The sequence below is a fragment of the Hetaerina americana genome, unplaced genomic scaffold (genome assembly GCF_022747635.1).
Source record: "Hetaerina americana unplaced genomic scaffold, ioHetAmer1.1.p SCAF_45, whole genome shotgun sequence".
Lineage (NCBI taxonomy): Eukaryota > Metazoa > Arthropoda > Insecta > Odonata > Calopterygidae > Hetaerina > Hetaerina americana.
Window position 1 is genome coordinate 1,789,323 of NW_027287041.1, and position 27,191 is coordinate 1,816,513.

General features: G+C 35.9%; 1 protein-coding gene across 1 annotated transcript; it reads right to left on the reverse strand.

Moving 5' to 3' along the window:
- Positions 1-1,326: 1,326 nt before the first annotated feature.
- On the reverse strand, positions 1,327-18,664 carry LOC139693205 (zinc finger protein 320-like). Its single transcript, XM_071591307.1, has 7 exons — positions 18,490-18,664; positions 18,143-18,301; positions 14,980-15,111; positions 8,128-8,304; positions 5,073-5,297; positions 3,919-4,036; positions 1,327-2,288 (listed from the first exon to the last, which is right to left on the reverse strand). The coding sequence occupies exons 1-7, from the start codon at positions 18,625-18,627 to the stop codon at positions 1,327-1,329; spliced, it is 1,911 nt and encodes a 636-aa protein (XP_071447408.1). The 5' UTR covers positions 18,628-18,664.
- Between the last annotated feature and the right edge of the window lie 8,527 nt (positions 18,665-27,191).

Consider the following 27,191-nt stretch of genomic DNA (forward strand, 5'->3'; position numbering starts at 1 on the left):
CGATTATAAAATAAACAAAAAGGTGGGTATATCTGTGTTATAATCTAGCTTTCTTGTGAGGCTGAAGGGAATTGGCATGGGAAGATACCTCTTAAACCCTGAAGGAGCCAGTAAGATTCACAAAGGTGTTTCATACCCAAGTGATTATAAACTAAGGCTCTTTTTCTTTTTAAATATATACATCAATTGCTTTTCATTCCTGTGTGAGTATAAGAGGTCCAGGGCTTAGGAGCTTACTATTAATTATACATGAATTACAAGCTGGGGCATGTCCAGCTGGATGACAAGATGACAGGCATATATGGGAGAGTTGGTTGTTAATCTATCAGCCAAATTAGAGACATTCAGTAGGTCCATGAAAGCAGTTCTATATGCCCTCAAAAAAGCAATGATTCAGATGCAAGAACCTTAGTCAGCACATCATCTCTGGGTAGTAAATGCCATTTACCAGAGCTGTCCAAGTCTTCATTGGGTACCAGGCATCTCCCTAGGAAACATGTGGCTAAGGAAAAGGATTTGACCATCCAGAGCTTTACAATTGGTGGTGAACTCAACCATGACATATGAAATACCTTCCTGTTGTTTACTGTTTATATTTTAAAAGAAGAGGATTTTTGTAATTCTCCTGAAGAAATGTTTTCAGTTTGGCACAAAACTTAATTATTGCAAAAAAATACTAAATCTTTTATTACATTTTCTTGGTGACCCACTTGGTGCACAGAGATTTACAATTACTGATATTCTACTGTTTCCACAGCCTGCACCAGTTTTGCAAGAAAGCTTGGCATTATCCCTACCTATTCCAATTGGTTTGATCTCTCTTCAACCAATAAAAGCAATGGATGGAAATGCAATGGCATTACTTTGGCTAAGAACCCTGTATTTATTATGCATAAATGCAATATTGCTTTATTTTCCATAGAAATTGCTTTGCGTTTGAAAGAGATGGGTAGAAGTTATGAATAATAACCAAAAGACCAACAATATTTATTGTAAATGGTGGAAAACTGTACAAGTCATACAAAACTTAATATATTTGGAAATCATAGGAATTTCAGTGTATCCCTATCTATTCCAAATGGTTTGATCTCTCTTCAACCAATAAAAGCAATGGTTGGAAATGCAATGGCATTACTTTGGCTAGGAACCCTGTATTTATTATGCATAAATGCAATATTGCTTTATTTTCCATAGAAATCGCTTTGCGTTTGAAAGAGATGGGTAGAAGTTATGAATAATAACCAAAAGACCAACAATATTTATTGTAAATGGTGGAAAACTGTACATGTCATACAAAACTTAATATATTTGGAAATCATAGGAATTTCAGTGAACTTTAACAATATGTCTTCTCAAAACTATTTTGTAAGTGGACGTGAATTCGCAGTGATAGCATTTAAGACTTGTTTTTCTTAAATGTACCTTCTGATGTCTCCTTAGATGCATATCATTCATGAAGCCTTTTGAACATACGTCACACTTTAGTGATCTTTCATCAGAATGTGTCCAGATGTGTCTCTTAAGATTTGCCTTATCCGAGAATGCTCTTGTGCAAATCTTACAGATGTACGGCTTCTCCCCGGAATGTAAACGCATATGACCATTGAGGGTTTGTTTGAGAGCAAATTCTTTTGGACAATGCTTACATTTATGCGGTTTCTCACCCGTGTGCACTAACATGTGACTTGCTAAGTATGCTTTTCTATTAAATGTTTTCGAGCATACATTACACTTTTCTGGCCTCTTGTCGCTGTGTACGACCATATGCCTATTAAGACTAGCCTTCCTTGTAAATACCATTGAACACAATATACAAATGTGCTTTTTTTCACATGTATGTGCCAAAATATGCCTATTCAAACCTCTTTTTCCTGAAAAAACTTTCAAGCAATTATCACACTTATACTCCTCTTTAACTCTGTGCCTCAGCATTTGACTATCAAGTCCAGGTTTTTGTTTATAACCTTTCAAACCTCTTTTGCATTTATTAAATGTTTTACCCAAGTGAGTCTCCATGTGATTCCTCAGTTGACTTGGCTTTTGGAAGTACCTAGAGCAATGTTGGCACTGATATTTCTTTTTGGCAGCGTGCATGGTCTTTACATGTCCATCAAGGTCATTTTTACACTCAAATACCTCCAAGCAAACATCACATTTGAGTTTCCTGCCCTTCTGAAGATGTTCATTCATCACGTGAGTTTTCAGAATGCTTTGCTTTGCAAAAACCTTGTTGCAAATTTGGCACCTATGCATAGGATTCTGTGTACCCTTCTTTCTTTGGTCATCACCTGAAAGATTTTGATCATTTTAAGTGTTTACTCCTGCAATAAAGAACTTGGTGAACTTCAGAAATAATACACATTCATTCCAAAAGAAAAAATAACACAAAAACAATAAGAACACATAAAATACAACAACACATTGTAAAGAAGGTAAAATCAAACATCTCAAAATTAAAAAGAAAGAAAGCACCTTACAAGCACAAAGCAAGGTCATCAAAAGGGATTTATCTTATTTCCATGCAAAAAAGCAGTACCCGTGTTTGACAACAAATGGCATTCCTGAGGGCAGTTCATGCTTTCATCATGTGCTGCCCTCTATCAAACGATGGCAAAACATATTTCAGACTCATTTAAAGGTTATTTTGGATTTGGCAGTCATTCGAGTGTAAGACGTGTTTCGCGATTTTGATGATCTGGCCTGTTGACTCTCACTCAACAGGAGTGAGAGTCAACAGGCCAGGTTAAATCAGTAATATGCGTGCAAAAAGAGAAGTATAACGGCAGTGACATTGGAATATATTACGGGGACAATGCGAATTATATTCCGTAAATGTTTCATTATTAATTGTACATATATGTAAACGTCAGCACTGTTGAGCTGAATCTTAAAATGTCCTCGTGCCTTGGCAGTTTAATTTGTTATTATAGTATAGCAACCTTCCCAAGTTTCTAAGTTTGGAATAAATACGTCAATTTTAGTCTCTCTGACGGTAGTACAAACAATAAAAATCTGGTGCAACACCTAGTACTTTTAACTTAAGGAAGCAATTTGATGACGATTTTGAGATGGAAAAAGAGCAGTATCGTTCAGTTATTTGCGTTCTATGTTTTTGGATGGAAATAAAATGCGAGGAGATGAAAGCAAAGTTGGTTGCTGTTGGATGGGGACACTTCACGCCATCTATGACCACAGTTAGATATTGGTTCGACAAATTAAAACATGGGAAAACATCTGTTTTTGATGAGGAGTGACCAGGATGCCCACGGCAGACGTGGTTATACCGAGGAAATCATTCAAAAAGTCTATACCATGACTCTCGCTGATCAACGAGCGAAAGTGTGCAAAGTAGCAAAGGCCGTGGATGTGTTGAATTGTGTGAAATGTTATGAATTGATGCCGCACCCCCCGTATTTATCCAATCTGATTCTCTGCAACTTTTTTTTATTCCCTAACATGAAGAAATGGCTTGCAGGAAAAAAACTTAGCTGTAATGAGGAAGTTATCCCCAAGACAGAGGTGTATTTTGGAGAGTTCAACAAATCCTATTTTTTGGAGGGCATCAAAAAATGACCCAAACATTGGGAGAGGTTTATCTTTCTAATAAGGGGACTATGTTGAAAAATAAAAAAACACATTTTTGAAAAAATGGTTTCTTCATTTCTGACATGGGTACTTAATTGAACCACCCTCATAATATACAATATCATTAGAATATCAGCAACTGCCTTTCTCTCTCAATTAACATTTGTAAAGTTTAATATAAGATTAGTCACTGGCATTAAGATGACATTTGCCACTAAAGAACAATGAGCAAGGCATTTATAATTTTGTTTTATGTATATTTCAAATGATTAATCATCAATAGTTTGATATAACCAGAAAATGGCAGAAGTGTAAACAAATCAGTGTCCATACCTAACATCCGCAACACTTCCACTCCCAAGTCTCCTTGCCGAATTTTAACATCACATTCTTCATCATTGTCTACTTCCTCCGTTATGGATAACTGTAATTGTTCATCTACAGAATATTCCTGCAAGGTCAGAGAACATAATAGAAGCATAGATTTCTATAAATTTCTATAGTAATAAGAGTGTAGGCCGAAAACTAATGCATATCTCTACATCTGCATAATATCCCACAAGCCACCACAAGGGCATGTGATGGGGGGTTAGGTCACCAAACATAAAAAGGAACATACCACATGCTAAAAAACAACATGAAAAATTACATCAACAGTGGAGCACACACTCATGCAAAAATCTCTTCATCTAACACTCATTCAAATACATAAATCAACAAACAACTGCATCCCAGGATGTGCAGCATGAAAGCCAACCAACAACACACAAGCCAGGACACAACAAGCAAGAATGCAAAACTTCACCACCACATGAACATGTAACACAAAACACTCTACTCCCAAAGGAGACTGTGAAAAGCAGGGAATGTTATTACAGGTAGCAGGAAATCCCACGAGAGCCATCCAACAACACATGCAAGCCAGGACACAACAAGCAAGAATGCAAAACACCACCACCACATGAACATGCCCCACAAAACACTTTATCCTCCCGAGGAGACTGTGAAAGGCAGGGAATGCGATTCAACCTTGCAGGTAGCAGGAATTTCTCCTCACGGAGAGAGACAAGTGATTGAAAGGGAGACGTAAAAACAGATGAACAGAACACTAATGAGGTCATTTGGAAAGAATGGGTTATGGTAACAAAACACACGAGGTTAGTGGAAGAGCATGCATTTAAGTAGAACTAATTAATCCTTAGATGCTAATATGGGTAGCAAGTGAGATTTTTGCTATCTATAACCCTGCAGTTGATATTCCGTATTGCTCATGGGAAAAAGTGCAAGGGGTGTATACATGCCTGTAGAGTACAAGCAAAATGACCTTTAGAAGAACTCCTGGTGGCATGTGGAAGTAACATTTCCCTCAACACGCATGCAAAATTTTGAGATCTTTTCATTCGTTTACTGACATATAACGTAAATGATACTGATTTTAATGTGCATGTGGCTAATTACTTGCATGGACATTAAAAAGGTATACTCACCAAATTCCCTGCTTCTTCATTGTCTGACTGATGGCAGCCACATTCCTCTGTTGATGGGACAATTGATGAACCTATATCTGTTCCTGACACAGCAGAGCATTTGCTGGCAGCATCAATCTCCTCTTTGACAGTGATCATTTCATCATGGACAGCAACAGATCTTGTGTTGATATCATCACTGGGTATTGCCTCATCAACCAACTCTTTCTTGAGTATAGTAGAAACCTAATTCATAGCATAAATTAATTTTTAATGACAGTGGTTCAATATTTGAAATTCTAGTAACTTGCCAAATAAATCCTTCCAGCTGAGTTTTTTATGTAAAATTATGGCAAGAGAACTATTTGAGATTCACTCATTATAAAAAGAACACTTACGAATGCAGGAGAGAGAGGGAGTGAGAGATAGAGAGAAGGGGAGGAGAGGGAGAGAGTCTATGTGGTACTTTTGCCAACTTGTTACTTTGGCTGATTTGATACTTTTACCAATATAATACTTATGCCAACACAAAACATTTGCCGATGCAATACTTATGCTAACATGACACTTTCACTGACACGATACTTTCACCAATACGATACTCTGACCGATATAATTCTCTTATCAATATGATACTCTGACAAATTATTATATGTTGGTCTACCATTTTATCATAGGTTTTAGAATGCATGGATATATTGAATGCAGTTGGAATTCTTAAATTTGCAACTGAATAATCCTAACCCACTTCAAAATACTGTATTTATGAAATTTTTAAAAAATCATTGATTATGACTGCATTGAATCAGTGCTTCATTTACTCAACTTATATTTTCACTTTATTATAACTTGTAGGTGAACATAATATTTTGCAAACTACATGCATACAGTAACAGTCTACATAACAGTCATGTAAGCAAAGGTGTTATCTTCTCAATATGGCTGTACAACCATAAACAAACATTACAATGTGTAGGATAATCTAGAAAAACATCCACCAAATTCCCAGTGATATAAATACTTTGAATTAGATATGTTACGAAGCTGTACAATAGATATTAGTACCTAATATAATATTCCAGTTAAGCAGTTAATTTATTCATATTTGTCATGTTTTTATCCTCAAAATCGTTCCCGTTATGAATTTAATTTTCAAACAAAAACAAATATTAACGTTGCAAATAATATCTATTCAGTAGCATCAGCTGGTGATGTGCTACTGATCAGAGAATTAGCTTTAATTTCCAACAAAATGACCTCTTAAATTGAGTGAAATTTAAAATAGCTGTTTTACTCCAAATAACACAGAATTAATAGAAAGTGCAGATATCTATTATTGCTCAGATCAGACTTTTATACATTTCAATATGAGGGATAGCAATATCAGGGATAAAAATCCTTTGGGTCTTTTCTTTTTCAATAATTATAAATGCAAAACCCTTAGGCAGCCATTTATATTACAAAACAAGGCATACTTTTGATTCATGATAATTAAATTCCTTCTATCAACTAAAGTGGATGCACAGATTATAACATGGCATTTTACCATTTTATATAGATTAAATTATGCATATGGAAATAGAATGCTATAGCATTTCTTAATCCTGTCTCTGAAGAAAAAACTTCCCTTAAAATTAATTACCTTTGTGACACAGCATTGGTAATGACTGCTATACATACTACCTTGATCAAAAAGTTCCCGGAATAACCAACGTGTGGCACTCCCATCGTTCCGATTTGAGTTCTGTTTTTTTTGTTAAATTGGTACATCTGTTGTTGATATTCCCTTTAAATCTTAGTGTCATAACTTGACATTTGCAAAAGTTACGTAGCCAAGAGTACATCTATCTCTGTGTGTGTTGGCGATTTTTTACAATTTCAGAAATGGATTTAAATTTGCAACAACGAACTTGTATTAAATTTTGCGTAAAAAACGGATTTAGTGGCGCACGGACGTTGGAAATGTTGGAAAAGTGTTTCGGCAAAGATTCTCTAAAAAAAACGGTCGTTTACCAGTGGCACGAGCGGTTCAGAAGTGGTCGTGAGTCAATCGAAGATGATGAACGCAGTGGCAGACCATCGACATCGAAAGTCGGTGAAAAAATTGATAAAGTAAAAGAAATGTTGGTCAATAACCGCAAATTAACCATCAGAGAAATAGCGGAGGACTTGAACATTGCCTATGGATCCGCCCAAGACATTGTGGTTAATGATTTGGGTTTCCGTCGTGTAGCAGCAAAGTTGGTGCCAAAAGACCTCAATTTCATGCAAAAAAGAGACCGTGTTGACGTCGCAAAAGACATGATTTGCGAGGCTGAATCCGATCCCACATTCATCAAAAGGATCATTACTGGAGACGAGACGTGGGTTTATGAGTACGACACGCAATCCAGACATCAGGCAAGTGAATGGCGTTCACCAAATGAGCCGAGACCAAAAAAACCACGTCGTTTTCAGTCAAAAAAGAAGGCAATGCTGATGGTTTTCATGGATTACAACGGTGTAGTGCATCATGAATTTTTGCCAGAAGGCCAGACAGTAAACAAAGAGTATTATTTGGGCGTTATGAGACGTTTGCGTGAAGCAATTCGCCGAAAGAGACCAGAAATGTGGGCAGAAAACTCGTGGATTTTGCACCATGATAACGCACCGTGGCACAGTGCTATCATTATTCGTAATTTTTTGACGAAAAATGCAACAAATACCATCCAACAGCCACCGAATTCACCTGATTTGGCTCCCTGTGACTTCTTTCTGTTCAATCGAGTTAAAAAACCATTACGGGGAACGCGTTTTAGCAGCCGAGAGGAAGTAATGGAAAAATCGCAGGAAGCACTGATGGACATACCGAAAACCGAATATAAAAAATGTTTCGAGGATTGGATCAAGCGCTGGCATAAGTGTGTTGCAGTCGATGGGGATTACTTTGAAGGGAACAATATAGATTTAGATGAATAAACTTGTATTTTTAATTTTCTGAATAAATTCCGGGAAATTTTTGATCAAGGTAGTAATTGCTTAAGTAACTCACCAAAATCTCAACTTCATTGCTGTTACAATCAGCCATCAGACTTACTTGAGTGCTCCTGACTGAATAAGTATTCTCCATCTCATCCATTTCAGTTTGCACAGAATGATCCACATATTCCACATTAATACTCAATTCTCTTGTATTGCTTGATGCTACATCAACCAACTCCATTCCAGGACTTTCAAAATCCTTACCGTCTTCGCTGTCGACATCACTTTCCTCCTAATAAAACATTAACACAGTAATCAACCAGAAGGTTGGTAAGGTAGGTGATGGTAAGTTTCACTTAAAACAGCATTATGCAAAATTCATCTATCAATAGGGCATTATTAGAGGTCAGATCCTTTGCTTTTGCTTCTGACAAGGTCTCTCCAATAAATAGGAGAACTTTAAGGCTATAGAAAACTTTATTTATGCAAAAGTTAATCTAAAATAATGATTTTTTCCCCTGTTGAAAGCACTCTTCATTCATAGACCGTGCCTTTTTATACCATCTCCTTATCATGCACTGTTTAATGTACCCTTTAAAAGTCTCTCAACAGTTGGGCTTTTTAGTTGTTTTCTCATATCATTTCTTGCTTTATCGTATCTTCAACATCTTGTGATATGTCTTTTCATCACATTTTTGCAATTTGGGGAATAGTAAAAAGTTGCATGGAGACAAGATCTGGCAAATAAGGAGGATGATTAAGGTATTGAACTTTTTGCGGAGTAACTAGCATACAAACAATGCTGAAAACACAGGTTCATTATCATGGTAAAGGATCCACCAGAATGCACAAGTTTACAAGACTACATATACAGAAGAACAGATGTCAAATAGACCTAATAGAAATCATAGAAAAAAGAACTAGATAGATTGGCTTAACCCTAAGGTATAATGGATTGGTGCAGAATATCATAGAAGGATAAATAGAGGCCCAAGGAGAAGGCTAAGGGATTAATACAAGATAAATGCAAGTGATAAAAACACTAATCTGTCCTGAGGTTCTGCCTGATTTAAAATAACTTTGCGACTCAAAATACTGGCTTTGATTGGGAGAATTCTTCTCGGGTCTTCCACCGGGTCAATGTCTCCATAGCTGCCAAAGTTTTGATTCCTGACTCGGTCATCAGTTCAATCAGAAGCTGTGATGATGATGACTGAGTCGGGAATCAAAACATTGGCAGCTATAGAGACATTGACCTGAGAAGTGGAAGACCCGAGAAGAATTCACCCGACTCATATGCCAGGAAAGAACTAGATCTTTCATTACTGGCTTTGATTCATAGATTCATTAACAAAGCCTGACTAAATCATTATATATATCTCTATAGCACTTTTGCCAAGTATGAGTCAAAATTTCAGGCACACAGGCCTCTTGTTACTCTAGCTCCTTCATTGCTCCTTCATAGCTGCCCTTGCACGTGACAATGAACAGGTCAAGACATGTACCACTGCTGCTGCATAATGACTGGACATTAACAAATGCAACAGCTCTTATTTTAGTCATCAGATGTGTGGCTAGATGTTGCAATACCTTGATTTGATCCATGGAACCACTTAAGCAGAATAAAATCAGTCCCATCTTTTTCGATCACACCTTGTACTTGGGAAATATAAAGAAGACATTACATTTCGAAAAATTCCAAGTAGTAAGATTATTGGCATGAGATAGGATATGATGGAGTGATGCATTTATCAAATAGAAGAATTTTATGACCAATGATTATGTCCATAAAGCCTAAATATTACTTTTCATTGACCAGGCTAAGTTGATTTCCTGCATAGGACTCTTTTGCCTGCTGTCTTAAGAGATAAGAAGAAAATAGGGCATAGAACAGAACTGTGTAGGTTAAATGCAATGGAGGCTTTCAAGGTAAATGCTTGTATTAGCAATCAATTATCAGCTGATGAGCATGGGTGTTAAAAAGTATAAAATAGCTTTATCAGCAGTAAAAGTTAATTGATTGTTATGAAAATGGAACACTTGAGATAAAACCAAATTGTATCAATAAAAAATACAATTTCATTCCTAGAAATAATTTTCCCATGAGTAATCTGGCCAAAGTATTCATGGATTGGTAGAATCTGATAGCCATGATGCAGATTATGGCCCTGCCTACTAGCAGGGCTAGTTGCCTGCAAACATATAAGCTGTCGATGCCTGGCAGATCATTGAGCCGTCGGTATGATGCCAGTAACCTTAGTTTCTACTGTCCATGCTTTGAATGCTTGTCTAAAATTGAAATTGATAAAACCATGGAGCAAAGAATCAACATCCAGTTTTTGAGTGAAGTTCAGTAAAAGTTAACAAGAATATACGGAAATATTGAGTTGAGTTTAAACAGTGATAACTCTCTAAAGAAAATATCAATTTTCAAGTGGATTAACCTTCTTAGTGCGACGGGCCAATATATCAGCTTTCGTATCCCTGGCGAAAAGTGCGTCGGGCCGATATATCGGCTCTTGCGTAGGCTATTGTATAAATCGCTGTAACCTATGATTTTTTTCTTAAATGATTTATGGTTTTTGTGCTATCGATAGGTTGAATTCCATTGAATTACATAACTAATTTTTTATTAGCAATTTTAAATGCTTTTAAAGAAGTATAATTCTTACTTTAATTTTTTATTCAGTTTTGTATATGTCGGGAAGCTCAGCCTAATTGTCTGCTCGTTTCTTTTCTGAGTGGTCTTTCCACTATGAAAAGCCACTGAAAGGCTACTAATTAATCTGTGTTCATCTGTAATCTCTTGAATGTGTTATTGTGTGGTGGTGTTGATATATAGCTGCTTATTCAGACTTTGTTGAGAAATGAGAACACTGCTTTGTAATCATTTTGGTTTCTCTTGCCGTCCATCCAATCTAATCAATTGCGCCCTGTGTATTGGATTACATTGTCAGCAGTTCCCTGTGAGTTACAACTTGGTTGTTTTCTGCCTTTAGATTGTAAGCACATTGCCGCAGTCCCAAGGAAAGGGGAAAAGTCCCAATTTGACTCAGGTGAGATCAGCCTTTTCAACAAAATCGAACTATGCAGAGGCTGACAAAAAAATTTGCAATGCACTGCTTTTTCTTTATTTATTTATAATATTTTCTACATGTACTTTTGATTCTTTATTATATTTAAATATCGTAGTTTAATTGAAAAATGTTTTTAAAAAAATATTAGTTTTGTCTAAAAATCAAAATATTATTGCTAAAAAAATATTCATTTAAATTTATAATACTGTAATAATTACATTTATTTTTCAGATGATGTAAATGTATAACATCATTATTAACTACAATATTGTATTTTAAAATAAAAAAACTGCACATGGATATCTAAACAAATAACTTCATAATGTTTTTTTTCCTAAGGTGATACATTTTCTTAAATTACCCTTCGCACTTCTCACTAGTACCCCTGAAATCCCCGCCGCACTAAGAGGGTTAATAATTTTAAAGTATGTCCAACAAGACGCCATGGATGATGCAAGGCTGGGATGACCTTAAACCAACTGCGCTGAACACATCATTGATTGTATGCAGTTAAGAACATGCAGCAAAACTGTCTAGATGATAGCTGATGTACTGAATTCAGGAAAATCAAGAGTGATCATTATTTAAACCAAACGCACTGGATAGATCCTTCAAAAAGACCATGAACCAGCACCTTCAACATTGATCATTTGTCAGTTTCTGGCAAAAAAATTCAATAACCTTGATTACGCTCCTTATATTTGTATAGATTTCATCACTTTGCAAATTTTCCTATTGCCAAAATGGAAAAATGTGAGAAGATATACCTCTAGGAAGATGTTGAAGACACAATAAAGTAAGAAATGATGATAGGAAATTAAAAAAGCCAAACTGCCAAGAGGACTTCAAAGGGTTTTACTAAATATATAAATAAGATGATACTATACGTGCATAGCAATGAATAGGGTACTTTGAAGGAGACAAGATCAATACAGACTAAATATGGCAAAATACAGTTTTTATGATCTCAGCATATCTACTGGACAGACATCATTTTTATATAAAATGAACATTAAAGGAATTTAAAATGTCATTATACCTATTTGAATTCTTTTTTTCTTCCTTCCTCAAAATTAAATCAACACCCAATAATTCTTCCATGATTCTAAGCTCTCTATATTATCTTCAGCATTGGTCAAAACACTAGATGAATTAAATATAATTAAGCACCAGTTATATTTCAGAATACTGATAAATTTTGGAAAGTAGCCTAAGGGAATCAATGCACATATCACCCAAAATGTGTGAGCAGAAGAAAGCCTCATTGAAACAGTTGAGTACATCTTTATTTGAAATTAAAATAAATCTATACCAATGCAACAATTTCAGATGACTCCATTAAAAGTTACAGTTGCAGCAGCTGCTGCAGTTATTTTGGAATCTATACCAGTTCTTGTACAGTATTGCTTCTTAGTTTTAAAGCCATACGAGAACTACAGTATTGCACCCTTAAGTGGAAGGACTAATTTTCTCTGGCATGAATGGAGCGGAGGGGGGTCTGCCTGGCAGGGTAAGGTGAAAGGGGCTCTTAGCAACAGACCAACACCAACCTCAGTCACATGCGGGCTGTCGTTGAGTGAGGACACCGTTTTTAGTGAAGCAAGTTTTTTGTCCGCGTCGAAAAACAAAATGAATCTGAATTTAGAGCAACATTATTCTGTGAAGTTTTGTGCGAAACTCGGGAAGATGGCAACTAACACCCTCGATATGATCAAGCAGGCTTATGGGGACACTGCCTTAAGCCGTTCCACAGTATATGAGTGGCACAAGTTGTTTAAAGAGGGTAGGGAGCTCGTTGAAGACGACCATAGCTCCGGACGGCCATCAACGGCAAGAACCGACACGAATGTGGACAGAGTGAGGACACTGCTGAACACAGACTGACGCTTAACCAGTGAAGAAATTGCCTGTATATCATATCAAAGTCCACTAGTCAGCAGATCTTCAAATTAAAGAGCTGGATAGCACCGAAAAAAAAGAATTGATTAGTAAAAACAATTTTAAAATTTATAAAAAACTTATTTGCAGAATTCTACAGTAAAAAAATTATAAATTCCACTAAGAATTTAGCTGATAAAAATTAATAATAATATCAGATTATCATAATTATGAGGTTCTAGGATAAGAATTTGAATTTCTCTTAAAGTACTGAATAAGAATGCCATTTTAAAATACGAGGATTGCTCTTTATATTTTCCTAGTAATGAAAAAACAGTAATTAATTGTTTAAAATGGCTTGATGATTTTTTATAGTATTCTCCATGATAATGAATACACTTATGTGATGACCCACAGTTGCTCCTGAGGGTTTATAACTGGTGATTAATTATGGGTTTATGGTTATGACATGGAAACTAAAGATCAATCATCTTAATAGAAGCTGTAACACTAGCCAGGGCTAAAACAGCATGCTTAGTTTGGTCAAAAGTGAAAGTTTTCCATTTTCTTCAATTGCAGGGGTAAGGTGCATCATGAGTTCCCGGTTTTGTGAAAGACAACTTCCTTTTCCTTTAACTGAAAAGGCACATGAAAGGATGGTGTTACCCTATGATAGATGAGATAAAGACTGCATCTAAGGAGTAGCTGAACAAGATCACAAAAAATGATTTTTTTAAGTGCTTCTAGGATAGGACAAAACATTGGCACAAGTGTATAACATCTGTTTGGGATTAATTTGAAGTAGAAATAATATAATTTCAGGAATAAATAAATAATTTTCCAAAAAATATAAAAGTTGCAATACTTTTTGAACAGATCTATATATATTTCTATTGCATATTTTAACAAAATATTAAGTTTCTAATCACTAGTTTAAATTGATAAAAGAGAAACTTAAGTGATTATAAAGAAAAATGCCAAACTATATAACATTTTGGCCTCTTTTCAAATAAATTCACTATCAAAGAAATCACTTTCAAATTCACTATCAAAAAACCTTACTGAATTCTTAAGTTTTAAAGTTTCTCCATGTGCAGAACTGAATCAACACTAAAGGCTGAATTAAGTTAGTCTGAATTCATTCAAAAAAATAGATGAATTTGAAAAATAAACATTATCTTAACTCAGCCTCTCACCACCACCTGCTCCAGAAGACCTCTTTGGTGAACACAGTAGTTCACCGATCTTATGAAATTTCTGATTCCGATTCTCAGTTAACAGAAACATCTCTTGAAAGCATTACAGCAAAATGGATATCAGAACGATATGGTCCTTAAAAGAACCACCAGTCCAAGAACCAAGAACCAAGTCCATCAAGCAGACTGATCTGGGCCCAAACACATGCTATGCACATCCGAGAAGATAACCAGTCCTGAAAAAACATGATATGGTGACAAGATTTAACTGCACCAAGAAAATAGCGGACACTCTCCCTGGACCGAAGGACAAAATTCCAAAAGACCTATACGAAGGAGTCTACCAAGTACCCTGCTCATGTGGGAAAGCCTACATTGGGAAAACATGCCGCTCAATGAAAGTTCTGATGAAGGAACACCTCCGGGCAACAATAAATAAGCAGTTTCACCTGTCAGCCATTTCAGAACATCAATGGAGTGAACCCCGTCATGAGATCTTATTCCAAAAAGCAAACATAATAGCCAAGGAGAGTAGATATTTCCCATGATCAATTAGAGAAGCAATTGAGACAGCAAAAAACCCAGAGAACATTAACAGAGATGAAGGCTACCATCTCCACCACGCGTGGAAGAGTTCTACGGAAACGGATCAATCAGCAATCAGCCACTAGATGGGACCACCTATATAAGGGTAGCAAAATTCCGAGTCCATCATCTTTGACCTGAAGACGCAGAATTCAACTTTGGCAAAACTGTTGTCAGCATCAAACAATGATGCAGTGAACTTTAAGAATGCAGAATTCTTCGAGTACTCACATTGTTTAAATACCTGAGAATACTTCTTTCCTCTGATTTACTTGCAGATCTAGTGACAATTCCATGATTAGCAAAGTCCTCGTCACTGCCATTGGAGAGATCATTAGACTCTCTCTTTATCTTCAAATTCCTCTACCAAAATAATCAACAAAGAAATCAATTTACAATAACAACAATTATTTGGAATATATTTTATTTTACATGCATCTTACAATTACATTAGCATTATGAGATACTGTTTAAACATAAGCAATCAGCAAAAATTATTTTAAAAAGTATAAAAATAATCTTTAGTTATTATTTGGCACTAAAATGAAAAAAACATAATGATTCAGAAAATTAGAAATAACAGAAATAAATTTCTATTCGCATATATACAAGGATCATCAACTCATTAATATTGTTATCATCTCTTACAAAATTCTCTTTTCGATGCTATCTGATTTGCATTAAATGAACATTCGCATGCAGTGAACCATACTTCATAAAGCACTACATAATTACTTAGACAACTACTGATTGACTGACATGCTGACCTAAACTTTAGTCTAAAAGATCCCTGAAATGTTTCAATATCCCACCCACAACATACCTGATGGCTTTAGATGTGTATAGAACACCTGAACAGTTAAGAGAGTTCCTTCACCACTGAATCACTAGCTGACAATGGTCGATGAAGGACACCCTGATAACCCTGCATTAAAACACATAGCCACTGATTGAAGCTGTCCACTCAGCTCCAAACTAGAGGTCCACTCATTAATACTCAGGACAAGGCAGCAGATCAAGTGCATCTTATCAGTAGCCCTGACATCATCTACATGCTTCTTTTACGAGTACAATTCCCTGATTGCATTCAGAATCTCTTCAGAGCCATGGTCGATGGTATTTTTTAACACCAACATGAGCTATGACCAGCACCCTGGAACACTTTGTCTCCACAGCTACAGGTCAAAACATCTTTGCTACTTAAGGAAAGCCACCACTAGGAATGCACCAGGCTATCAGGTGCCAGCTAACACCCACATGATCAGCCCTGTCCCGCGATGGGATCATCAAAAGCCTGATGTTACTACTACCAATTTCTAGAATCTTTCTTTCCTATCCCTTACTCACTCTAATGGTTCCTTCTGGGTATTGCTCTCATAGGGGCAAAAATACTGCTTGGCCATCCTACGATAGCATCAGAAACCTTTAGGAGACAGGGAGAAGGTACACCTTTGCATCTTCCTTCCCTCACCATAAACTTTCCCCTGCTACTGCTCAAGAACACATTCTAAACCTTCAGTTTCCTGGAATGACATCTCTCTCTTATCAAATTATCCGACTCTGGGCAGTCTAGCCAAAATTCAATGGCATGTTGCATTTTGGTGAATCATTGCCATACTGAGTTTTTGCACACTGCAGCATTGGTATCTCCAGAATGCCCAGTCAGGCCTTTTTGTGGAAGAGTTACCTTCCCATTCACAGTCAATTACATTATCCTCTAACGCAGCAATATAAGCCCTTAGAGCCATTCACCTACTAATGCAGGCATGCATTGCAACAGAAACACAGTGAAATCCATTTCTATTTCCATCAAAATTTCCAAATTTATAAACAAGGCTTTGGTTAAAACAATGAAAGTAAAAAAATTTTAACAAATAAATACTTCCTTGGGCTAAACAAAGTCTACTTAAATGCATAAACTCATGCCACTGACCTGATTTACTAACAAAAAAATTCTATTAGCTAACAAAGATAGGGGAAAAAAAACTACATTTGATATGCACTATAATGTATGTAAACTGCATGCAAATTCAAGCCATTAGACTGAAGTGTGGGCAATGCTAAGCACAGAAAGACATAATTGCTTCACTTGTATACAAAGTAAAACACAAAGTTACCTCTTTTTATCGGAAACCAGCTAATAATTTGCACACACGAGTAATAAACGACTGTTATGCTTTTTAATCTGAAAAAAATAATACATACATAAAATATGAAACACTTTTTGCTTAAGGTACAGAATAGCCAGCAGTCAGTCAAGTCCACCGACATGCAACTGGATTGTTGGTCAACTGGAAGGTGGGTGGGGAAGATTCAAGACAGAGATACCTCAAAAACATCCAATTAACATCAACAGCCAAGAGCAGATTATATATTTTTTTATTACTTGAACAACTATGATGACAAGATTGTTATCCTGTACAATTGGTGCTAATATTATACCTATAACTCCACCAAATATACTAATTATTACTCTATAACTTAGAACCATATTTTCCCAACAATTTCGCGCATATTATCTATACGAAAATGTTCATATATTCGAAAAATAATAACGCTGTGCGTTATTCTAAATAAAAACTGAAAAAAAACCAAACATTTAAATACCTCTGCAGACAATAATTTAACGAAGAATCTCGTGAAGATAAATTATTCCGGAAGATTGGCTACCCAACTGCATTCTATTTCATACAGATCTGCTACTGCTAGAAGTTATTTCAACTCGAAAATCCATCAGAAAAGGGGCGTACGGTACCTAAACAAATTCGTGATAAATACCAAGTTCTACATGCGCGTTATACATTAGGTGCGCGTTATCGATGGGAAATTACGGTAATTTATATATTATAAAATAGTTTCAGGTGTTAATTCAAGAACGGGCTATTTTCTTTCAAATTCTACAATGTTAAATAATTTAAAACAAAAGAAAAAAGCAAACCGCATAGGCAGATTTTCACTTTCAAAAGAGCAACAATTTCACCTACGACCGATAGTAAATTAATAAACTTTTTCGCTAATTCACATATTATACAAATTGCCGTATGGCATTATATTTTTCCGCATCGATGCAAGGAGTCAAAAACGTTATACGTAAAAGTAAGTATCCAATATTGTCATAGAATATCAGCTAATTCACAAAAATATCTTATTTTTACCAAAAAACCGTATTAACCCATTGAATATTATTTTATGGATTGCATTAATGACAAAAAATCCCCGAACTCCGTAATACGAACGAAGTGCAACAGTGTTCAGTTAGTCTATCGTAGAATGTTAAGAGAATTCATTAAAATTAAACCTAGTCATATTAAAACATAAGTTTTTCTCTTACCAGCACATTAAGGAAATAGCTCGGGAAATGTTAACATACAAACATAAGTTGAACACGACTCACCTTTGAGCGACACGGTAATCTCTCTTCACGATTATTTTTCCGCTGTCTCTCCAATAGAAGGTTATTTTCACGGCATTTCTGCTTGAACACGTAAAAATCGGTCAGCAATTTAAAGCATTGATAGCAAAGCAACCACGGATTACTTCTATCCCTCACTACCTATGAAAACAAGGTTTTTAACATATTAAACCGTATACATTACCACTAAAAGAAGCTTGAATCATTAAAAAATAATCATGCAGACCCTTTATTTCAGCTGAAACGGGACTTTCACCGAGAATATCACGGTGAAATTACGAGAAATGCGTCAATATGAATATTTCGTAAACATGCAATTGATAGCTTACTTTCAATTCCAATAACTCTTCTATTGCTTCCCGCACCAGTTTTTCAGCATGGTTGTTTTCATAAAAGATATTTGTGAACCTTCCACCGCTGTGAAGACATAATCTACACTTTAAACTTTCGTGCCGAGGCATTTTCATGACACTTCCAAAACTAGAACTGACCCAAGTTAGAAGAGACGAAATGGCCGACCCTATTTCGATAGGTCGTTCCGTGAGAATCGATTACCGAATGCGAGTGTTGGAATCGATGTAGGTTTGCTTGATGTACTTATTGTCTGATAATTTCAAACATATTTTTACTTCACAAAGTAATTTATGCTCACCTTCAATTAAGTGTTATAAGCCATTATTGTCAATTATAAAACCAACTCTCCTATGATTTTTTCTCTCAGCGACTCTTTTTAGCCAGCAATTGTTTTGAAATACGAAATCATACTAATTGGAGTAGATGTTATCTTTTATAAGATACAAATGATCTCTATTATTCAATGCAATCTTAAAGTTAAAAAATTGATGCTAGCATTGAAGTATATTATAATGAACAGTGATATATTTTGAAAAATATACTCATATACATTTCCACATTTAATATTATCTCATAAATTACTCAAAAAATGAAAATTGCATTACAATTTAGTTTAATATCTAAATATTTGCCCTAGTATTTTTAGCCCCGTATTTTTTGTGATTCAATATTTCATTTTCGTTCAATGAATCCATTAAAGCTTCCAATGTATAAGTTGGCAAGTAAGTTTGTCAAGCAAAAATAAATTTAAATCTTAATATTCTTAATTTTAATAAAATGAATTTCCACAAGGTTGAGCTGGGAACAATTGAATACTTAATTCTTTTGCATACCATCAATTTATTTGGTTTATATCTCAAACAATTTCACAAAATCTTATGCACAAACTAGTCCTTACCAGAGGGCTGGGTGTTAGTGTTCACTGGTTTACAACCAATTGAATGTTAGCCAATAAATAAAATAGATTAATCAAACCCATAGTCAGTTTGGTAGGTGCTGGTGCACAGCAAGTACACTCAGCATTATGCCCAGTACGGCATGTGGAAGTTGTCAATCAGGGTAGTTCCTTTTCCTGAGCCAGCTATGGATTCCCAGGAAAATATGGTACTCTGATAAAAAATTTAACAGCTTGTGTGGAATTGCTTATGTCCAGAGCGGCTTGCCCAGGAATTGAAACTCGGACCTTCTGGAGAGTAGACTCATGCTCCAAACACATGTCCACCACAATCCAGAGACTAATCTTCAGAGACTAATTCCACGTGCATATCCATGTTTTAACGTGTCTTTTTACAGCATTCTTACTCAAAATCCCTGTCATATCTGTCCTTCTTATTTATAAGATGATTCAAGGCGTTCGAGATAACTTTTAATGCGATCTTTATAGCACTCCCGACCAAAAGGCTTTGATTTCATTCCTGGGCATGCCTTTCTGGACACACACTGCCAATTTACTCGAGATATCTGATTCTTAACAGGCTACCAGATGGGCCCCTAGGGAAACCATACAAGGTGTATCCGAAAAGTATCCAACTTGCTTTCTTAATTATTATTTTTGATTGTGAGGTTGTTTTGCGCCAGAATTTAACTCCAAGAGGTCAAGACGATCAACAAAGAATATTACGTTTGAAGTTCTGTTGAAAGATTTCGTGATGCCATGATAACGACTGCATCTCTGGGCACGCTGTGACTCAATTCTTCACCATGATAACACGGGCTAAGCGCATTCATCGAACCTTGTACAGAAATATTTGGCAAAACACAAGGTTGTACAGCTTCACGGGCATCCATACAGTCCCGACACAGCTCCCAGTGACTATTTGATGTTCATAAAATTGAAAATGGCACTCAAAGAAAAGAAGTTCGTGAATTACATGACGAGCAAGGCATGAAGGCCATTCCAAAATCTGCATTCGAGGCCTGGTTTAAGATGTGGAAGCACCATTGGGAGCATTTCGTTCAAACAATTGGGGTAAAACTACTTTGAAAGGATGCCAAACGATCTGGATGACCATGATGTTCAGCACCAATGCGGAGATATGAATAATGTAGGTCGTATGGTTTTTGGACATGCCTTGTATGTGGGATAGGCAAAGGATCTGACCTCTTCTGTTATTATAAATACCCTGCTAATGGATGAACTTCACATTATTCTGTATTTGGTGAACTCCAACATCACCCACCAATCCGACTTTCCAGTTAATTAATGTGTTTCTGGTTCATAAGGAGGAGAGTGATGTCCTGAGCCATTGCAACAATGATGCTGAGAGACCAGGAGATGAGTTGGTTGATATCCCATCGAGCAAAGTGTTGGAATTCAATTGTCCAGTTGAAGCTGTTGATCAATCAGTTGGAACAGCAACAGTTGGGGCAAAGGACACTTATTCAGCAGACATGCGGGTGGATTGGATGGCTGAGAATAATTACAATGCAGTGGACATTCAGGTGAGTGAATTAAACAATTGTGTGTTGCAGTCATAAACAATGTTGTTCAATTAAATTGAATAATGTAATATGTTAGCAGTGTGAGGATATTTTGTCTTAGGCAGTGTTAAGAAATGTATAACAGCATTCCATGTCAAAGTGCTTAACTAAACTTATTCTAAATGATAAAACCACCATATAATAATAATCTGTAATCTCTCTCTTATTTACACTAAGGTGATAGGAAAATATACAGGTGGCATTCCAGAAGTAATGCAATTGATTATCCTGCACTGTTCCTATTGGTTGTAGTGGAATAAACCCATTTGAAATAGGTAAGACAGACATTAAGATTTGCCACAAAACCAGTCTCAGTGCTCTCAAAGCTGTGGAAGTGGCATAGTATCTGTGATTTTAAACCTATGTATGCCGACCATATCACAAAAGACCAGCCAAGTGTATATTACAAGTGAAGTTTTGTAATGCATTGAAAATGAACCTGATTATTTAGACAATGTCATCACTGGTGATGAAACCTGGTTTTTTTAATATGGCCCAGAAGTGAAATGCCAAAGCTCTGAGTGGATAACTGACCAGTTCCTTAGGCCCATAAAAGGCAAGAATGAGCAAATCAAAAGTGAAAGCAATGCTCATTGTCTTTGTCAAAAGTAAATGAGTGGTCCATAAGGAGTTAGCTCCTCTAGGACAGAGTGTTAATAATGCTGCCTAATGTGTGGATGTGCTGGAAAGACTCCAAATTAAGGTCATCAGGAAGAAAAAAGACATCTTTGCCACCTGGAAACCTTATCATGACAATGCCCGTTGCCAAAATGCAACACAAGTTCCTGGCCAAACACCAGGGGCCAATGCTGCCCCCCCTATAGTACTGACATCACCCCAGCAGACCTCTTTTTGTTGCCTCAGATTAAGGTAGCCCTTAATGGAACCAATTTTTTGATTAATGAAGAGATACAATCAGCCATGACAATGACCTTTGCGAGATGCCCCTGAAGACGCCTTCCAAGGCTTGTACTGGTCATGGCAGAGTCACTGGGAAAGAGTTGTAGGGGCCCAAGAACAGTACTTTGAAGAATTTTAAGGGTTTGTGCAAATCTGTGGACAGTACTTTGAAGAATTTTAATAATTTGTACAAATCTGTGGACAGTACTTTGAAGAATTTCAAGTGTTTGTGCAAATCTGTGGACAGTACTTTGAAGAATTTCAAGTGTTTGTGCATATCTGTGGACAGTACTTTGAAGAATTTTAATAATTTGTACACATCTGTGGACAGTACTTTGAAGAATTTCAAGTGTTTGTGCAAATCTGTGGAGAGTACTTTGAAGAATTTTAAGTGTTTGTGCAAATCTGTGGAGAGTACTTTGAAGAATTTTAAGTGTTTGTGCAAATCTGTGGACTGTACTTTGAAGAATTTCAAGTGTTTGTGCAAATCTGTGGACTGTACTTTAAAGAATTTTAAGAGTTTGTGCAAATCTATAGACAGTACTTTAAAGAATTTTAAGAGTTTGTGCAAATCTATAGACAGTACTTTGAAGAATTTTAAGTCTTTATGCAAATCTGTTCAATGAATTACTTATCAAAATGAAGAAAAGCAATATTTTGGAATGCACCCTGTAATTAATTATCTGTATTCTATTTTAAGGAATAATAGAAGCAAATAATTACATGATCATCAGTCTTAAGACTTAGTGTATTGCATAGCATTTGTATGATTGAAATCCCAATTGTTCTGGTATCAGAACTATATGTAAACCATTAATCTTAATGATTTTTTATCCTTAATGATTACAATATGAATTTTTCACCATTTGCCATAATTAAGTGGTATTGCGTTTATCCTTTGCATTAGTTTCCTGATGGAATCAAGAAAGAGTGTGGGGAAGATGTAATCATCAGTGATGCTATTGACAATAGGGCTGTCGATGTTCAAGATGAAATGATCACTGTGAAAGGACAGGATGACACTGCCAGCGAACGCTCTGCTACTAAAGAAAAAGACACAGATTCATCAATGCGGGACGGTGGAAGTTGTTGGTCACATAATGAATATTCAGGGACTTTGGTGAGTGAATAAGCATAATTAGTTATCTGTGCAGTAATCTCAGAGTAAAATGTTACTTTTTGAATATCAATCTAATTTATATATGAGGTGATTCAAAAGAAGCGCACCTTCTCAGAACGAAAGCGTGTAGATGTTGGATTCATTCCATGTGACAGGCATTTGTAGTCATATGTGACATGCCGTCTTCTGAAGTTTTTCATAATTTATCATAGGCACAAAGAAACAAAGTATTTAAAGTTGGCTTTAACCATGTGGACTGTGGCATGTTGCACAGGACTATGAAAGCCTGTGATAGCGTATGTATGGTGTTCTGTCACAGCATCTTGTTCCTTTGAAAAAGCCTCCAAAATTTCATAGTTTAAGAAGATGCCTTGGTAGCTTAACTTGCTAAAGTACATGGCTGGACATGGAGGGATCGGAGTTCGAATCCCAGTCAAGGCAAATGGTTTATGCATTCTGAAATTGCTCTATTATAAAGCACACTTATGGGATGACTCAATTAAAAGTTTCTGCTGCATCATCTCTAACAGTTTTTTGCTATTCATATGATTCAATTATTTTCATTATAAAACTCACAAACTGTTAACTTTAGATTAAAATGTGGGTAGCATTAATATCACATGTTGACTGAGGTTTTGATTCATGATGATAAACTCATTTGAAGTTGAAAATTATTTCATTTGAAATCAATTAATACCAAGATTGTTATTTTATATTTAGAGGCATTAAAAGACTTTGGGGGTCGCGGTATTCCAGTAGGTAGAGCATTGGACTGCTGACCCGAGGGTCCCGGGTTCGATTCCCATGCAAGGCACTCTGGGCACCTGCAGCTCCACCCAAGCGTAAGTGATTTTTTGGGTACCAGGTCTTCCTGGGAAACCATAACCGGCACAGGGAAAGGAACTGGCCCCCTACCCTGATGTATGAATTTTCACACACCGTATAGGGCTTGGTACTGGGTGATCTCTACCATCACCTACTAAACCGGCCTTCAGGTTGATTACTGTGTTTATGTTTTTTTTTAAGACTTTGCACAATTTCAAATTATAAGTAATATACCTGGTGCATTTTTTGCTGAGTTGACATAGATATGCTGTACAATGTAATGTTTCTCTTTGATCTGGTAGGACCACTCAGAAGACAGAGAATTACCATTGTCTTTCAATGAGGAAGTGGACATTAAGGAAGAATATGATGATGACATCGCACAAGAAGAAAGAGGCCTGGAAGATAACATGTCACAGGCACAAGGTAAGGACGACTCAGGACTTCTCTTTTCATGTTGATTACTTTCTGGTCATGTAGAACTGTTGCTGATTACAGGGTGCCATGCTTAAATCCGGACAAATTTCAATTTGAATTTTCTGCTGGCATATCATAGTGCCGCTGGGGGTTGAAATTGGCATTCTTGAAAGCTATAGGCATCTAGTAAACAGTGATAATAACTCAAAACAACTGAGATGTTATGTACAAGTGCAGAGTACATAATAGTACAATAAGAGTATGTAATAATCATTGGCACATGTCCAAATAAACCTGGAAAATGGCATTGGGCATTAATAGAAGCTTTGAGTTTCTAGTGGTCATTTAGGCCTTTAATGTACCTTTTCACATAAGCTACCAGTTCTTATCTGTTGCAGATCTTATCATCTCAGGCTAATTTTTAAGTTAAGAAAAATTTGACTTATGGTGGTTCCAAATTAGGCAAAAATGAATGATAGGGCAACAAATTGTGTATAAGTGAATTTGTTTATGCCATGCTAAAAAGTGATACATCTGCATCATCTTTATGAAAGAGGAAAGTTCCAGGCCCAAGCATACCTTTGGTCTAAGAAATATTGGACATATGGTGTTGCCAAATCAGGCAAAAAAGGGTAATAGTGTAACAATTTGATCGTTAGTATTTTTGTTTATGCCATACTATAAAAGAGATATATGAGCTTTTATTGTCTTTATGAAACAAAACTTCCTGGGGCTAACGTATCTTTGGTGTGATATCTTTTGCTTTATTCTTGATCTAGTAATTTAAGTATATTGTTTGTTTGACCACTAGATAGATAATCTATTTGCAAAATCCCTTTAATATTGTATAAAGGCATTACCTTTTAGGGTGATTATACTTTCTTTTCTTTCTTTGGTGTCCGGATAAAACATTTTTCCAATATTTTTAAAATGATTTTCTATGAGAAAAAATACTCTAGCCAAGCTACAACTCAGGTCATTATCTGGAATAGGTATTATTGCTCCTTGTTCTTAAAACAGATAAAAATTGATTGTTAATTCAAATTTATTAATTAGTGATCCTGTATCATAAGTCACATCATTAATGTAGCACATTATTGAAACATTTTCACTGGATTAGTGAGATATATCAGGCAGATAATATCATTACATGACAGCATAAATGATAATCCATGTCTGGAGATAATAACTATATAAATTATTTCATTTTAATTGAGGAATAAATGTCAGAAAGGAATTTTGAAAAATATTTAAGCTTATCAATAACACAGAGTTAAGATCCTAAGTCATTTCAGATGGTGGTCAAAAAGAATATGCTCATGCTAAGATGGATGATGCAGAAAATCATTTGCACAAATGTTTAATTTGCAACAAGGGCAAATACCTTGTTACCTACACAGGGATGATCTGAAAGCTCATGTCATGGAAGTACGTCTTAAGAAGGGGAAACAATTCAGGTGTGACATTTTCCTGGATGCATTTGAGTCCAAAAGTGACATTAATGGACACGTACAATTGGTGCATGCTGTAGAAAAGAAGAACAAAGGGGTAAATCATTCCAGAAACTTTCAAAATCAAAGTGAACTCAGAATCGATATGTCATCACGTACTGATAAGAATCTGTACAAATGTGGTACATGTTCAAAATGTTTCACACAAAGATGTGATCTCAAAAGGCATACTGATGAAAAGCAACATGAATTTAACATTTATGCCAAAGGTTATCCTAGAATGGAACATCTTGAGAGTCATGCAGTATCTCATACTGGTGAAAGGTCTTTTACATGTGAGATATGCTCCAAATGTTTTGCACAAAAAAATATTTTGATTATCTCATGACAACACATTCTAATGAAAGACCGTTCAAAAATGAGAATTATGTTCAAAACATTTCCATAATAAAGGAAACCGTGCGAGGCACACATGGACACATACTGATGAGAAGCCGTTCAAATGCAAATTATGTTCAAAAGAGTTCCGTACCAGAGCAAACCTTGTGAGACACATGTCAACACATACTGATGGCAGGCTTTTCAAAAGTGAATTATGTTCAAAAGAGTTCCTTAGGAAAGAACACCTTGTTAAACACATGGCAACACATACTGATGAAAGACCATTCGAATGCCAATTATGTTCAAAAGAGTGCCGACAAAAACCACACCTTATGAGACACATGGCAACACATACCGATGAAAGACTGTTCAAATTCAAATTATGCTCAAAAAGTTTCCATTGGAGAACACAGCTTATTGATCACACATTGACACATACTAATCATAAGCCAATGAAATGCGATTTATGTTCAAAAGAATTCCGACAAAAAGGACAAATTTGAAGGCACATGTTGACACGTATTGATGACAGCCCATTCAAATGTGAATTTTGTCCAAAACAATTCCATAGGAAAGGACACCTTGTTAGGCACACGTCAACACATACTAATTAGAAGCCAATGAAATGCGAATTATGTAAAATTCCTTAAGAAAGGTAACCCTAGAAATCACATGTTGACACATACTGTTGAGAGACAATTGAAATGCGATTTATGTTCAAAACAGTTCCATTGGAAAGCACACCTTTTGAGGCACGAAATGACTCACACTGATGAGAGGCCGTTCAAGTGCGATTTATGTTCAAAACAGTTCCGTAGAAAACCAAACCTTGGATATCACATGATGATCCATACTAGGAAAAGCCACTGAAATTTAAGAAATGTCAGAAGTATATTTTCTATTTGCTTCATGTCAAGTGGCTTTTGTGAATCTTCAATTCACAAAAGAGAATTTCAATTCACTGGTTTTTCTTTTTATTTATTTATAATATTTTCTACATGTCTTTTGGATTCTTTATTATATTTAAATATAGTAGTTTTATTGAAAAATGTTTTTTTTAAATATATTTTTGTGTCTAAAAAATCGAAATATTATTGCTAAA

Excerpts from the sequence above, each read along its gene's own strand:
- LOC139693205 (XM_071591307.1), bottom strand. The coding sequence starts at position 18,627 with ATGAAAATGCCTCGGCACGAAAGTTTAAAGTGTAGATTATGTCTTCAC. Across the intron at positions 4,037-5,072 it reads ATGAAGAAGCAGGGAATTTG|GAATATTCTGTAGATGAACA; the intron begins GTGAGTATACCT and ends CTGACCTTGCAG. Across the intron at positions 2,289-3,918 it reads GGAAGTGTTGCGGATGTTAG|GTGATGACCAAAGAAAGAAG; the intron begins GTATGGACACTG and ends AAAATCTTTCAG.